This window comes from Hypomesus nipponensis, chromosome 18 (assembly GCF_054491055.1).
Source record: "Hypomesus nipponensis isolate SF chromosome 18, ASM5449105v1, whole genome shotgun sequence".
NCBI classification, from domain to species: Eukaryota; Metazoa; Chordata; class Actinopteri; order Osmeriformes; family Osmeridae; genus Hypomesus; species Hypomesus nipponensis.
In genome coordinates, this window is record NC_140378.1 from 12,245,001 (window position 1) to 12,260,675 (window position 15,675).

At 52.0% G+C, this 15,675-nt stretch overlaps 1 protein-coding gene across 1 annotated transcript in view; it reads left to right on the plus strand.

Annotated features, from left to right (window-relative positions):
* camta1a (calmodulin binding transcription activator 1a) overlaps positions 1 to 15,675 on the plus strand; it is a 252,833-nt gene that overhangs the window by 216,843 nt on the left and 20,315 nt on the right. Inside the window, exons 7-11 of the mRNA XM_084680920.1 lie at positions 3,734 to 3,887; positions 8,620 to 8,760; positions 9,251 to 11,547; positions 12,014 to 12,140; positions 12,518 to 12,652. Of these exons, the coding sequence (XP_084537046.1) occupies positions 3,734 to 3,887; positions 8,620 to 8,760; positions 9,251 to 11,547; positions 12,014 to 12,140; positions 12,518 to 12,652 (2,854 nt within the window). The remainder of the gene's footprint in view (positions 1 to 3,733; positions 3,888 to 8,619; positions 8,761 to 9,250; positions 11,548 to 12,013; positions 12,141 to 12,517; positions 12,653 to 15,675) is intronic.

Consider the following 15,675-nt stretch of genomic DNA (forward strand, 5'->3'; position numbering starts at 1 on the left):
CCTCTCACACCAACACAGCACACACACACAGATATATACCGGCCAACACACACACACACACACACACAGTCCTCTTCTCCCACATTACAGGTAGACAAGAACATGCTAATATATATGGCACAAACCACCATCCATAAACTATTAAAGCCACATATTCTCTCTGCATACACAACACACAACGTGCCATCTCTGCTCCCTCCATCAATATATTCATGAATTGACATTGAATGTTTGTGACAAAGCAATTCAGAATTCCAATTTCCAAAATGCTTTGCATTTAAAATAGTGTAGGTGTTCCTGTCATGGAGTAGTTTAAGTGCACTTCTGAAGCCATGCAAGCCAGTCTGGCTTGATTCATTTATTTGCTGCCTTTCTCTTCAGAGAAGGGTTGGGGGGAGTCGCCCTCCAGCCAGACTCAAACCCAGTCTGACGCTGTCTGTTCCTCTTCTGCTTGGCTATGATACCCCTGCACACTCATGTGGGTTTTTATCAGGAGAGAACAAGTGTTCCCTCTCCCCTCCTCGTTTTCCCTCCCCCCTCTCCTCTCCTCTCCCATCCCTCCCTTCCCTATTCTCTCTCCTCACCTCTTCTCTCTCTCTCCTCACCCCTTCCCCGTCCCGCTCCTCTCCTCTGTTCTCCCTTCTCCTCCTCCTCTCTTCCGCTCTGCTCCTCAGCTCATCCACATCCCATGAAGCCTTTCCTGCTAATTAAGATCCTTTCATGTTAATGGCGTTCTTATCGCTCCTGTGCGAGGCTGTTGTAAGTGAGGCCTGCTGCGCGGGCCCATGAAGAGCGGAGCAGGGATCTCTCTCTGTCTCTCTGCCCCTTAACGAGTGGTGGCAGTGGTGTGAAGCTGCTGAAGCTGCTGCGGCTGCTGTTGGCTACAGGGAGATGAGCACAGGGGTCAGGCCTAGTGCTGACAGGGTCAGAGGGACCAACAGGGCTGTGGACACCTTACATGATCTGGCCTCGTTGTGGACAAGCCCTGTGGAGCTAGACTGGGCCTGGTCCGGCCTGGGGGCCGTGTGGGCATGGGGTTGTCTTCTCCCGAGCCCTCGCAGCACCGTTAATAAACGTGTCCCAAGCCAAGCAAGCCAGTTGGCTGGCTGGCCTCGGAGCAGGAGTCTCATACACGGAGGACGACTCCAGGGCAAGGTGACACGGCACTGAGCTGTCCAACAACGCCTCTTCTCACTCGCGTGTGGGAGGCGGAGAAACCTGTTGCCTGGCTACGACTGCACCTTCATCCCACAGTTGCGTTGGTGATTTCTTTGTGTGTGTGTGTGTGTGTGTGTGAGAAGGGGTGGGAAGGTTCTCCGCCGCCCACTCTGCAGGCCTGCAGCCCCCGTGGCTGCCTCCCCTAGACTCCAGGAGTAATTAGCTCAACATCCATCCATCTGCTGTGGTGAGGCGCAGTGAACAGGAACATAACGCCATCACATTATACATGCATTCATTCTACCTCTCACCTCTCTAGCAGGAGCTTCATCCACAACTTGAATGGCAGAATCCCACACAAGCAGATTGCGTGTTGAGTCGTTGAGATGGTCTCCCCCATAAGGAGGCCCCACATACAGGCAGACAGATCGACAGACACACACACACACACACACACACACGCTCTTGAAACCATATCCCCCCACCACTGAGGAAGTGCAGCTGGATAGAAGCCCATTGAACCGCCAGGGAAACCTCCAGGAAAACAACCAAAAGACTGCATTACACAATTAATCAATAAGTTAATGAGATCTCATTTTCTCTGCAAAAGTATCCCGGAAAAAGTTACCCCCTTAGCTTTTTTTTCTGTCGGTTGAACCAACCTCTTGGTATCACGCTGTGGAAACAAAGTAGCCAGCAGGAAATTAAATTAAATTACCATCCTGATAGATTTATGTGACGCTTTACATTTTCATTGTGTTGTTTTGTTCTTGGAGTGGAGGTGGGCCTGTGTGAGTAGAGAGCTGCTACAGTGTTGTAAAGGCCCTCTTGGGTAGAGACAAATAGAGGGGGAGTATGAGAGCAGGAGAGAATGAGAGGTAAACAGGGAGAGGGAGACCATTACAAACGTCATACGCCTCTGGCTCACGTGGATTTACAACTGATGGCAGATTCATAATACTTAAGCACAGCTCCACAGATTGCTAGTGTTTGGATGAGCTGTAAGGTTGCCAAATGCTCGGAGGGGCCAGAGTGTTGAGTCTGTGTGCGAGCAAAGGTAGGCACCATCTGGGTGTGAGGTTGTGAATGGGTGTCGTATGAGAGGGACTGTGGTTAACTGTGTGTGTTATTGTGTTATTGCAGTCAGCTAACTGCTGTGCATCTTGTGGACATGTGTATGAGTCTGTGTATGAGTCTGTGTGTGTGTGTGTGTGCAAGCGTGTCCTTCTTTGGGTCCGTGTGAGCTCCGTGCCCATCCCCTCACATGTGTTCCTGCATGTGTGTGTGTACTCATGGGCGCGTGCAGAAGCCTGTGTGCGCCTCTTCCGTGCTAGTTAAGGATTGAGGGCATCGCCTGGCGATTAGCACAGCTGGTGATGCCATCTGGGGGCAGGGCACAGTAGACCGCCCTGTCACATGGAAGCAGGGGAGCGACCGTCCCCAAGTGCCCACTTCAATATCACAAGACAGACACAGCAGCCAGCATTGGGGTCCACATCCATTCTATTAGCCCTCAGCAGGGCAATAGCTCAGCCCATCCACACTGGGCCTGTTCCACAGATCTTAATAAACAGAGAAGAGAGTCAAGGAGGAGAGGCAGAGGAGGAGCAGAGGGGGGGCGGGGGAGGTAGGGAGGGCTGTGCTGTGCTGTGCTGTGCTGTGGGTTCAGATTAATGGGCCAGACCGGGAGGGAGGGAGTACAGACCTGCAGCTTGTTGATGTATTTACCACTTAGCACTGATGAAGCTTCAAACTGCAGTCACCCATATGTTGTCAGTGCATTTTTCTTTATCACCATGTCTGCATGTCTCTATGTTAGTGTTGTGTGTCCGCGTGCCTGAGCCTGTGTCTATCTATCTACCCAACTTAGCTTGTGATGTTCTGTGCAGGGGCTTCGAAATCTATTTGTTTGTATGTGTGTTGATGTGTGTATGTGGGTGTGTGTTGGTGTGTGTGTTTTTGTAGGTGTGTGTGTTCAGTCATATGCGTCTGTGTGTGTGTGTAATGAATAGAGTCTTGAGGAGCAAATGTTTCTCCAGCGATGGTTTATTCTGCTCCGTAATCAAAGCCATTCATGATTACAGAACTAAATTGATGTTATTCACACAAGCTTGACGTTCCTTTAAACGCCACCTATTATTCATAAGCTGTCAATTTAGGGAATTTACGGAGGTAACTGTAGCAGCCTGTAAATTCCTAAATTCTTACTGGGTAAATACAGAGGGGTTAATTGAGGGCATCAACTCTGCATGTGGGAGGACTTGACAAAACGCCATAAGCGTGTGTTACGTACACATAGGGCGATTACACACACACACACACACATCGGCACACACAAAGACGACACAGTGTGAGTTTGTCTCACAGCCACTTGTGGTTTGCCTTTCTCTCAGAGTCTTGTATTGTGTGTGTGAGGGCCAGATGACAGACTGTGTGCGCACACACCAGGCTCCACTTACAGCTGCGTTCCTTCCGGTGTCCCCTCTCTGTGAGCACTGCATGATGGGGAAAGTGTGTGCCCAACCACCAATCTCTCTGTCTCTCTCTTTCTCTCCCTTTCTCTCTTTCCCTCCAGAACCCTGATATTGTGCTCGTCCACTACTTGAATGTTCCAGCCATAGAGGATTGTGGGAAGCCATGTGGGCCAATACTGTGCTCCATCAACACAGACAAGAAGGAGTGGGCCAAGTGGACCAAGGAGGAGCTGATTGGCCAACTCAAACCCATGTGTGAGTATCTGACCTATCCCATTCAATATAGTTCTAGGCCTGTGTCACAGTCTTCCATATTCAGGATGAGTGGAGACTAATCCCACTCCTCTTAGAGCCCTGTCATCCTTAATACTCAGCCCCTTCATAGCACTTGTGTGGATGGAGAGTGCCCTCTGAAGCCAGCCCACAATGCTAAGTGTTACTGTGTAGTCAATGTCCATTGTGCTTCTTCCTGGCGCTATCACATGGTTGGGTGGAGGTCATGGGTCAGCTCTCCCCCAGACCTCTGGCGCCACACTGGGCCAGCCTGAGAACACACCTTGTCCCAGTGAGATAAGGTGCAGCCCTGGCAGCACAGGGCTGGCCTGGCCAGGGGAGATGGCTATTGATTGATGCTGGTGCGTGGGCGTAAGAGTGTCTGACTCACCAGAAATCTTTCACCTCTCTCTCTCTCTCTCTCTCTCTCTCTCTCTCTCTCTCTCTCTCTCTCTCTCTCTCTCTCTCTCTCTCTCTCTCCCTCTCTCCCTGTCTCTCTCTCTACCTCTCTCTCTCTCTCTCTCTCTCTCTCTCTCTACTTGGTGATGTAACCAGGTCTCACCATGTTCTGAGATAGTGTGGCCCCAGCAGGCTGCCTCCTGCTCCTGACATTGAGACAGTGTTTTGGTAAATGTCAGGGTTTGTCTGATGTTGATAATAGTCAATCGTAAGCTCCACACTGCATTGAATAATCATTGGGGAGGTTGTTAAAGGCATCTTTCAGGACCAGACAGTGGCAGGGTGTTTGGCAGGGGCAGGACTGTGAGTGATGTTCACAAGGCTGATTATTGGTGATGTGGCCAGGTAGAGAGGAGCGTGTCAGCAGCTTTAGATGCACGCAGAGACACCGGCTGCATACAGACAAGGCCCGGCCCATCATCGCTGGAGCATGTGTTGTGTCCTTACCCCCTCCGCTGCTCCACGGCTGCCTGTCATTTTAGCACTCACTTCAGCACAGGGCTCCGGCCACGACAGCCACGGCATTGTCGACTGCTGTACGTTCATTTAGGACTTCAAAGGCTTAATGCAGGTCCAACGGCATTCGCAGTGATGCATGAAGTCATTAACGAGGGGAGTTGTCTGGACAGTGAGGGTGTAGCGGAGATGTCTTCCGCCTGCCGGGGTACATGAAGAGGCGACATACACAGCTACATACTCTCCTCTTTCTTTATCTCCCGTTTCTCTCTGTCCCTCTCTCACGCCCCCTCCCTCTCGAACTTCTCTCGCTATCTCTCTCGCGCTCGGCCAGAATGTCAACATCGCCTTTGCGATAGAGCAACATTGCCACCTAGTGGCGCGTTGCAGCTACAGCCTCTTTGTCACCACAAATTGGAGGGTTGCAGAGGAAGTCCATGTTGTGTTATCCATGCGTTATTCTGCTCTGAATTATGCATCAGCCCTTTACCAACTGTACATTTTCCCCAGAGTGACCCATATCTTACAAGCAGTGCTCATTCTTCATCCGATGTGTGTCTGCATTACGCGGGAGGGGATCGAGGGCGTCCACAGCGCCATGGATCTCCTCCTGATCGTAAAGCCATTCTATTAGCTCTCAGCAGGGTGATATAGAGAGACGAGCAGGGTGTATTCCCTGCTCGCTCCTCTCGTACCTGGAGATTGTTAGTCAGCCGCATACTGAGCTGGCTGGGGCAACACTGGACGGAGCCTGGAGATAGGAGAATGTAGGTTTCATGTGAAGCCTTGCTTCAGCTGGGTCTGAGACGGTCTGTAGCGTGGTCCCAGGCTCACTAGCAAAGACTCCCAGCCAAAGAAAAAGGCTTCAGATTTCAGAGGAGTAACTCCAATAAAGTTGGCTATGTTAATGTATAAACTTTTGCAAAGATATTTGCCCTTTCTTCCACTTCCTCCCTCACTTTTCCGTCCGCTCTGTGTGATATTTCATGATGATTTGATGTGCCTAATGACACACAAAAGTCGAAGCAAAATTGTAGATTTCATGGATCAGCAAAGGTTATTTTTGCCGCTCCTCCCAACACAATTACACACACATATGTCTCTCTCTCTCTTTCTTTCTTTCTCTCTCTATCTCTTTCTCTCTCTCTTTCTCACACGCACACTCACACAACCAAACATATACACACTTAATTAAACAAATGCATGACAAATGCATAACAAAGCTGGCCTTGTTGACCTGGTGCCTACCCAAGCCTCGAGGGGTGGTTGATGAGAGAGACATGTGAGTTGTTGGGCTCGACTCAGGGTCAAAGCCAGTCAGCTCTGTTCAGTCACGCCATGATGCAGCAGACCAGCCAGGCAGTTTGACTCACTGCTGGACTACTGTTAGAGACACGCAGCTGCCCCAGCCATGCCCTCAGCCGCTTTCAAACACGACTGCCCCCTACAAACACACCGTCAACCAGCCAGTCAGCCAGCCAGACAGCCAGACAGCCAGCCAGACAGCCAGCCAGCCAGACAGCCAGCCAGACAGCCAGACAGCCAGCCAGCCAGCCAGACAGCCAGACAGCCAGCCAGACAGCCAGACAGCCAGACAGCCAGACTAGGAGGGCCAGGGTTGGGCCAGGTCAGGGCAGATGTAGACAGCAGGGCAAGGGGCCCAGCCACTGAGCAGCACAGCACTCTCCCCCCTGTGCCCAGTGGTTCAGAGATGATGGGATGTGATGTGTGAAGCACCCAGTGGCGTTCATAAGAAGCCTGCTCAGAAGACAGCCTGGACTGAAATTCCTGACTGGCTGGCTGGCTGACTGGCTGGTTGGCTGGTTGGTACTGTGTGACAGCAACAGAGCCCTGTGGCACGTCTGTCATCCCTGCTTTACAACATGACCCTGAGTGAGGAGAGAAGACGGCCAGGCATGCGAGCAGACAGACGATGCAATACTTGACCACGTCACCCAGCCAGGCTTCCAGGGGTGACACCAGGCAGCCATTAGTGACGGGGCTGTGACAAGGCTGGCACGAGGCGATGTTGTTTAGACAAAGGCAGCAGAGCTTCATGGTGGATGTAAGCGGTAGCGTTGGCCTGTCACTCTGGCTCTGTCAGGCTGTGAGTCAGAGCGGGGCACAGAGGCGCTCCTCCTGTCACCCTGCTGAGGTTGTCACGAAGGGAAGTTCACACCAGGACACCTTGCGTGACAACAGCCCTCTTAGTCTCCGTATGACTAACACCCTCATCATCATCTCTCAGCAAATGTTCGGTCCTGTTTAGATAAGTCGTGAGCTGGAGGACATGCACTGCAAAACGTAACAGCCCGTCAGAGTAGGCAAGGACGCACTTGCAAACAGAAGAGATTTGTTTGTCTCTTACAACTGTATGATGTTGTTGTGTTCAATCAAATCTTCATTTGGTTCGAGGTTTGCAGAGTTATGTAGTGTGAGGGTGTTGCGTTGGGGCTTGTCTCGGTGTGTTTATGGCTGCGTTGCTGAGTGTTCAGCACAGCAGAGTGCTCTATGCTGTTGACTGCATTACATCTGCTCTGCTGACATCTGCTGGTGATAAGCTGGTAATCTGCTAGTGATCCCACCGCTTATGGAGGCACAGCCACATCCCAATCACCCAGATTATCTTCCACTAGCTCCGTCTGTCGCTATGATTTCATTTTGCTCCTGAGCAGAAACTCTCAAATTCTGTCTTTTGCATACACATGCAGATCCACATGCATTCATGCACATACACACACACACGCACAAAGACACAAACTCTCTCTCCTATCACACACACATTCTCCCTCTCACACACATTCTCTCTCTCACTCTCTCTCTCTCTCTCACTCTCTCACTCTCTCACTCTCTCACCCTCTCTCTCTCTCTCTCTCTCTCTCTCTCTCTCTCTCTCTCTCTCTCTCTCTCTCTCTCTCTCTCTCTCTCTCACACACACACACAGCGTACTCTCTCGCTCTGCTGTTTATGCCCATGCTTCTCCTCCCTCATCCGCCTATGTAGCTTAATGGAGCTAGCGATGCGTGGGGGGCCCATATTAGAGCTGCCTTGATTTTGTTTGATACTCAGTAAATATGTTCCACATCAGACGTACAGTATTAGCATATGTGTGGAGCTGGGTTGGGCGTGTGGCTGTGCCTGCAGCAGTGACGTCTGCCCCTCCAGGCGTTAGCCCCAGAGGCAGCCTCCTGGAGAGCAGAGCCTGCTGAGGGGAGAGAGGTATTAGGAGGAACCGGTGAGGTGTGACTGTGGCAGGATGAGGTGTGGTACAGAAGAATGGCTCTTTTCTCTACCGCCAGAGAGGCTAGGCTGGGTTCCCCTCCACTGATCCCCCTGGGACAGCAGAGGCAGAGGCAGGGTAACCTTCATAAACAGGCACAGAGGGAGGGCAGCAAGAAACACACTGACAGAGGAAAGGAAGCGGCAACGAGAGAAATGAAGTGACGACTTGGCGGGATGCAGGGAGAGTTAGGGAGACGGAGAGAAAGAGAGATATCGAGAGACAGAATCCCTCTGGCCTCTGTGTTTGTCAGCTCTAGGGAGTAAACAGTAGACCGAGCTTGAAAGGTAATACAAGTTATTGAGAATAATGGAGTACGCGGTGCTGAATGCAGACTGTCAGGACAAGGCCGGTGCAGGGTAGTTGTGTAGGCGAGTGGCTGGGCTGGGTGGCTCAGCAGAATCCAGTGTGTGCTGAGAGGTAGGGATCAGCAGGGACACAGTGGGTGGAGCAGGGGCTGGCGTGGCTGGTGGCCTATTGGGCCGGCTGACGTCTCTGTCTCCTCCTCTCTCCCGGCAGTTCATGGCATCAAGTGGACTTGCAGCAACGGGAACAGCAGCTCTGGCTTCTCAGTGGAGCAGCTGGTGCAGCAGATTCTGGACAGCCACCAAACCAAGCCACCTCCCCGGACTCACAACTGCCTCTGCACAGGCACCCTGGGTAAGGGTTAGGGGAGGGGCACAGGGGGCAGACAGAGGGACAGACAGAGGGACAGCCAGGGCCCCACAGAGACAGACTGGGGAACAGGGAGGCAGGAAGACAGGCAGGCACTGGGAGCCAAACGGAGACAAACTAGGGACAGTGTGTGTATGGACGAGGTCATTCCACTGTGTCAAACTCAGAGTGAATGTGGACAGCTTCAGAGTTAACTTGATGCAGCTGTTAAATGTTGACGGTTCAAACCGAATGATTATGAATATAAATCCAACTGCCTCAGCACATTGAAGAGTCATCAGAATTAGGAAATTACCCTAACTGTATACTCACTGATGGTCTCCCATGAGGACTGTAGGGCTCTTCTCAAGTGCATGTCTAATTAGCTGTGGTTACAATGCCATTTCCAGTTCTCAACAGATTTATACTAAATTGAGTTTAAGGCTGCCTGAAATGAACTCTGAAACCCCCTCCCTTTCTCTCTGTCACCATACAGGCGCAGGGAGCAGCGTGCATCACAAGTGCAACAGCGCCAAACACCGCATCATCTCCCCCAAGGTGGACCCCCGCTCCGGGGGCTACGGCAGCAACCACTCTGAGGTCCAGAACAACGACGTGTCGGAGGGCAAGACGGAGCACAGCAGCCATGGAGGGGGCAAGAGCTCAGGGGGAGGAGGAGCGGGCAGCGCCCGGGAGAAACGCAACGGCAAGGTCCACAAGCCCGTGCTGCTCCACCAGAACAGCACCGAGGTCTCCTCCACCAACCAGGTGGAGGTCCCCGACACCACGCAGAACTCCCCGGTCTCCATCAGCAGCGGGCTGAACAGCGACCCAGACATGGCCGACAGCCCCGTGGTGACCGGCATGGGCCACGTGGCCTCGGTCATGTCCAGCCTGTCCCAGAGCGTCTTCATGTCGGAGGTGACCGGAGACGCCGTCTACAGCATGTCTCCCACCGGGGGGCCCAACGCCCACCTCATGGGCCCTGACCCAGCCTCCCAGGGCATGGTGCTGTCTGTCACCTCCGACAGCCACAAGTTTGCCTTCCCTGGCGGGGGAGCCGGGGACGGCGGGGCTGCGGGGGGAGCGGACGGCCTGGCCATGCTGTCTGCGGCCGGGGTGTCCGAGGAGCTGGTCCTCTCCAGCAGCCTGGACTCTGGAGCCATCAAGATCCCCGAGACGAGCATGAACTTTGACCCGGACTGCTTCCTGAACAACCCCAAGCAGGGCCAAACCTACGGGGGCAGCGGGATGAAGAGCGAGGGCGGCTCCTCGTCGGCCTCCTCTTGCTCCGGGGGAGGCGGCAGCACCAACGGCAGCCTCCGCTCGCCCCCCATGTCTGACAACAGCTACGGCTTCAACTCCGCCCTGGTGAAGAACATCAAGACGGAGGACACGTCCTTTGAGCAGCAGCTGGCCAAGGAGAGCGGCTACCAGGTTGGGGCCGTGGTGAGCTGTGGAGGTGGAGTGTCCGTGTCCTCCGGGGCTGGCCCAGCACAGGGCTCCCTCTCCCTGACCCCCGCAGGCTCCCTGCTGCCCTCTGGAGGAGGCCTGAGCCCCAGCACCACCCTGGAGCAGATGGACTTCAGTGCCATTGATGCCAAGCAGGACTACTCGGCCAGTGCTGCCTCTGTGGCCTACGGTCAGGCCATGTCCAGCCCTCACCTGAGCCACCAGAGCCGCTCACCCAGCTTCTTCCTCCAGGACACCTCTCAGGCCGGCCAGGCCCAGCAAGGGAGGCCCGGCCTGGGCCAGAAGACCCACATGATGGAGCACAACTCCCACGATTCTGGAGCCTACCTGGGTCTGCAGGTGGTAAAGACTGACTCCCCTGGCAGCAATGGCCACCTCCACCACCACCACCAGAGCCACCAGGGCCAGCACAGGGCCAACTGTAATGGGGGCTCTCCCACAGAGGGGCCCGGGCAGGCTGGCTCTCTCCAGCTGCTGCAGTACCAGGGGGGCTTCCCTGGTCTGGGGCCCGAGCATGAGGAGGTGGTGGGTCTGGAGCAGCCAGGCAGCGTGGGCTCAGGCCAGGCTGGAGTCAATGAGAACGGGGCGGATGGTCTACTCAAGCCTGGGGATCACATGGCAGCCTGTGGCGGGGGCAGCGGAGAGGGAGGGGGGACGGAGCACTACCTTCAGCAGGGCTCTGACGGCGGGGGAGGAGGGGCAGGAGGAGGGGAAGGCGTGTCCCTACGCAACGGAAACAGCGGCAACGATGGCTCCGGGCGCTCCCAGCAACAGCTGCAGCCCCTCCTGCAGGGGCCAGGCATGGTGCAGGGCCTCTACAATACCGTGGGAGCCCACCAGGGCCTGGCTGGGCCGGGCAACAACGGGGGGGCGGGAGGAGGAGGCATGGAGATCAGCCTGGACCACTTTGACATCTCCTTTGGAAACCAGTTCTCTGACCTCATCAACGACTTCATCTCTGTGGACGGCAGCGGGGCCAGCATGGCGGCAGGCGGAGCCCTTTACGCCCACCAGCTGGTGGCATCCCACGGCTCCGACGGGCAGGCTGCAGCTAGCGGTGCCCCCCAGCAGGGCCAGGAGGATAGCGGGCCCCGGGGGTCCGGGTACAGTCCCTCAGAGCTCTGTCTGCAGCCCTGCTGCAGCCCCCAGTCCATGGGTGGAGGGGCTGGAGGGCCCGGTGGGGAGCCAGGCTCGCTGGCCTACATGCATGTGGCCGAGGTGGTTTCTGCAGCCGTGGCCCAGGGAGCTCTGGGCATGCTACAGGCCACAGGCAGGCTCTTCATGGTCACAGACTACTCCCCTGAATGGTCCTACCCTGAGGTGAACTTCTACACTGATATTTGGTTAGATTGTTGTAGTTGTGGATTGTTTTGTGTGTTTCACACTTATGGTATGTTTCTTATACATACACAAAAAAGCTTTTTTGTGTTTCTTTATATACTGTGTATAAAGCGAAATCACGTTTGTTTCATTGTAATTGCATCAACTAGCCACTTGAGGGCAGCTCAAGAGTTATATTACCTACACCCATACCACCATACATAGTTTAAGAGGTTACTGCTCTTGGGGCTGTATCACTTACCAACCACCAGATGGCAGCCCTGGCTTCACCAATGAGAAACATTATTGTCTATTATTGTAATTACCACGAGTCACCACTAGATGACAGCAAGATACTAAACAATCTGGAGAAATCAAGCAGTATAAATGAATTCTGATTCAATAAATGATTCAATCAGGCTCTCCCTAGAGACGTGACTTTGTATGTGTTTGTTTTGTGTTCCAGGGCGGCGTTAAGGTGCTCATCACTGGCCCGTGGCAGGAGGCCAGCTCTAACTACAGCTGCCTGTTTGACCAGATCTCTGTCCCTGCCTCTCTCATCCAGCCTGGGGTGCTACGTTGCTACTGCCCAGGTGAGACAGGCTCATAGCAGGGCAGAGCTGGACCACTAGCAGTCACACAGTTTATTCTAAGATTCAGAACATGCTTTCCAAACCTCAAGTTGAAGTATCATTTTACACTGTATGCTGTAGTTCTCATACGTACAATGCATTCTACATCAAACCCATGCAGACAGAAGTTTAATACGAATGTATGCACAACCCATCAGTTTGTTTTGAGTCCCAATCTGGCAAACACAGCACTATGCCCAGATAGAAGTGATCAACATGGGAGAGTATCGTGAGGGTTAAAGGGAGTAGTTTTGATAGGGACTGGATCAGCTCCCACATCTCTACAGTCCATGCAGTGATGCTGCCCGTGGTGAGACTGTGTGTCTTCTCCTCCACAGCTCATGACACAGGGCTGGTGACACTGCAGGTTGCAGCCAGTAGCCAGATCATCTCCAACTCTGTGGTGTTTGAATACAAGGCCCGTGCCCTGCCTTCACTGCCCTCATCCCAACACGACTGGCTTTCACTGGACGGTACGGCTACCTTTCTCCTCCTTCTCTCTATCTCTCTCTCTCTCTCTCTCTCTCTCTGTGTTCGTCTGTTGATGCCTGCGTTGGTCTCTGTCTCTCTCTCTTTATCTTCATTGCTCTCGCCCCTGTGGCTGGTTGGGAGAGTGTTTGTGTTGCCACCAAAGAGACCAGAGGACCTCTGACATGCCTGATGCTCATCTCATGGTGATGAACCAGTAGTAGTTTCAGTTTGATCTCAGGTCCTTGCAGAGCACCAGGCTCTACGCTGTGTCCTCCAGTATATATCTCCTCAGGATACAGCCGTGTCAAAAAGGGATCTGATTCAGACATGTTTGGATCAATAACTGGAGTGAATCATCTTGATTCAGAGCTTTTAGCTCATACTGCACTAGGCAGTGAAAGTATGAAGAAAGAGAGAAAGGAGAGAGAAATGGCATACGGTTCTACTGAGCATTGTATGCTCTTAGGTATTGAACGTGGGGTTTAGTAGGAAACTATGACAGCGTTCCACATCTGCTAAGGACATCCAGATGAAGGGAGCCATCCAAATCCAAGGAAATATGGACATTGAATGACTGTAGATCCTAGTGAAATATTGGCATAGACATTCATAAGGGGGAAGATGGGTGCCTATCTCTTTGTTTTTGTAATCTGTCACGTGTGCCAGTACTATAAATGAGTGTGTGTGTGTGTGTGTGCATGCGCATGTGGAGTTAAGGGACCGTTGCTGCAGTGTGCGAGCATTGACAGAATAAAGTAGGCCAGTAGCGAGGGGAGGAGTGGTGTGGGCTGACCGGACAGCTGCATTGCAGACGGCCCTGGAGGGAGTGGGGGAGAGACGCAGGCGCCGCCGCCGGCACCCAGGCAGAGCGGGACCTGGCAGTAGATCCCTCCGCCATTCATACTCGGCTCCGCCGTGCTGCCTCTCTTCTCGCCCCGCCAGCCCATTCATAGAAGCTAGTAAGGAGGGGCTGGCTCACACTCTCCTTCCACAAAGCAGAGGAGGAATGTCAGCCTATTGCCTTACCTTAACACATCCTCCACTCCCTATTTGCCTATCTCCACTGCTGTGGTCTGTGATATTATCAATATAGTCAGGTTTTGTACAGAAATGTTCATTTACTGAGCCTTTTCTCCTTCATTGTGGCCCTAGGAGATAGGGAGTGTACAAAGGCTTGGGATTCAGTCTGCAGACAGATGCATACAGGACTGGGATAGCTGACCAAATAGGTAAAACAGGGGTCCATGCCTCAGCCTGTTTTCCTGGATACTAGGTCAGCGATCCTACTAGGTGCTTACTAGGTCTCTAATGATAAGTGTGTAAGTTAAAGATGTTTTTTAAATAATCTTGACTCATACATATTTTTATTAAGTCAAGAGACACTTGAAAATATATAAGACACACACAAATAAATATATAGATATAATGCAAACAAAACATCACTTTGATATTTGATTGTGTAACTATATATTCTAAGTGGCATTTCTGGGAGAATTGTGAGATACCATGTCACTGGAAGACAGTAATTGTACAATAGATGTAGTCTTTTACGTCACTCAAATATCTGGACGGTGCATACATGTTTTATATTCATTAATAGTGCCAGATATGTCTACTATATGAATGTATCATTGAACATTATGAAACATCTAGTTGATAGTTGTAATAAGTTATTGTCGCCTCGACACTTTAAATTTAAGGGACTTGTTTTGGTTAAGGAGATTGAGCAGTTTTCAGCACCACAGTACACAGGACAGCGACATTAACACGCGCTTTGTGAAAACTGCTCAGACTAAACAAGTCTTTCTGCCTGAACGCTTGTAGATTCCGACGATTTGACTAAAACGAAGCATGTGTCAAGACTACTGGCGTGTAACAACCGATCTCTTAAACGAATGACCAACGTGGGCTTAAGACAAAGTTAACAAGACAAACTGCCGGCAGGCATGAATACAACTGCACGTGCCAGTTAAAGCCTTATGCCATCCATCCGTGCGTGTAATTCGCACATAAACTGACCACATGTTACAACACTTCAGTAACGTGATTCTGTATAAAGATGCAGTGCTGTACCACTGCTTGAATGATTTCGCTCTCCCAACCGTTCATTCTAGGACTGTGCTATGATGTGCTAATGGCACAGCTGCCTGCCTGCCTTGATTTGTCATAATGCAGAGTGGGGGAAGGGGCGCCTTTCCTCTGCAGCACTGCAGGTACGGAGCCATGGGCAGGACAGAAAAGACAGAGAGCTAATGCTATCGAACTGTCCTCGGACCCGGTGGTCTCTTATTACGCAGAGAGAGGTTGGGTTCTCGTGCCCCCAACAGATAAACCAGAGCAACCCGGCTCTCTTCCTCATGAATGTTGGTCTGCCGTAGCTACAGTAGCTACCAGCGTGACAAAACTGAAGACGTTACAATGCAGTGTGACGGTGGGCGTGTTTTGATAAAAAATTATTTTAAAAAAGATCAAATTGCTCGGACAGGGAAATTATTTGTAAAATAATTACTTGCATAGTTTTCATACACAGGAGTCATCATTTAGCCTACCAAGACTCCATTGACAGCTGGCATACTCACTTTCAAGCACAATGAGCCGGTGTAAACATCAGTATGCGTCGAGTATTTTTCCATTATAGTGAAATCCCACCTTTGCACAAAATAGTTATTCCCACCTGAGCTCGATGTTGGTGAGCAAATGGAATTTAGAAATGAAAGCGCAAATTATTAATAGTAATGAGAACGCCAATGGGGCGCGAGCTTTTAAAAGCAAGACTGCTGGAGGGGAAACTAGGGCGTCTGTTTACCTGCGGCACGTGCGCACGACGACTACTAGCACCGATCTTTTTATTTTACTGCAGGCTAGTGGGGGACTGTTGAGCAGCGCAGGAGGGGAAGGAGGGGGTAGGATAAAGAAGTGAAGGGGAGGGGGCTATGATAGGAAGAGTAGTGAGCGGTCTTTATCTCTCTCTTCCCTCACGTCGCTCTTCTACTTTGTTCCATTGTTGATGAGTGCTGTATGGACA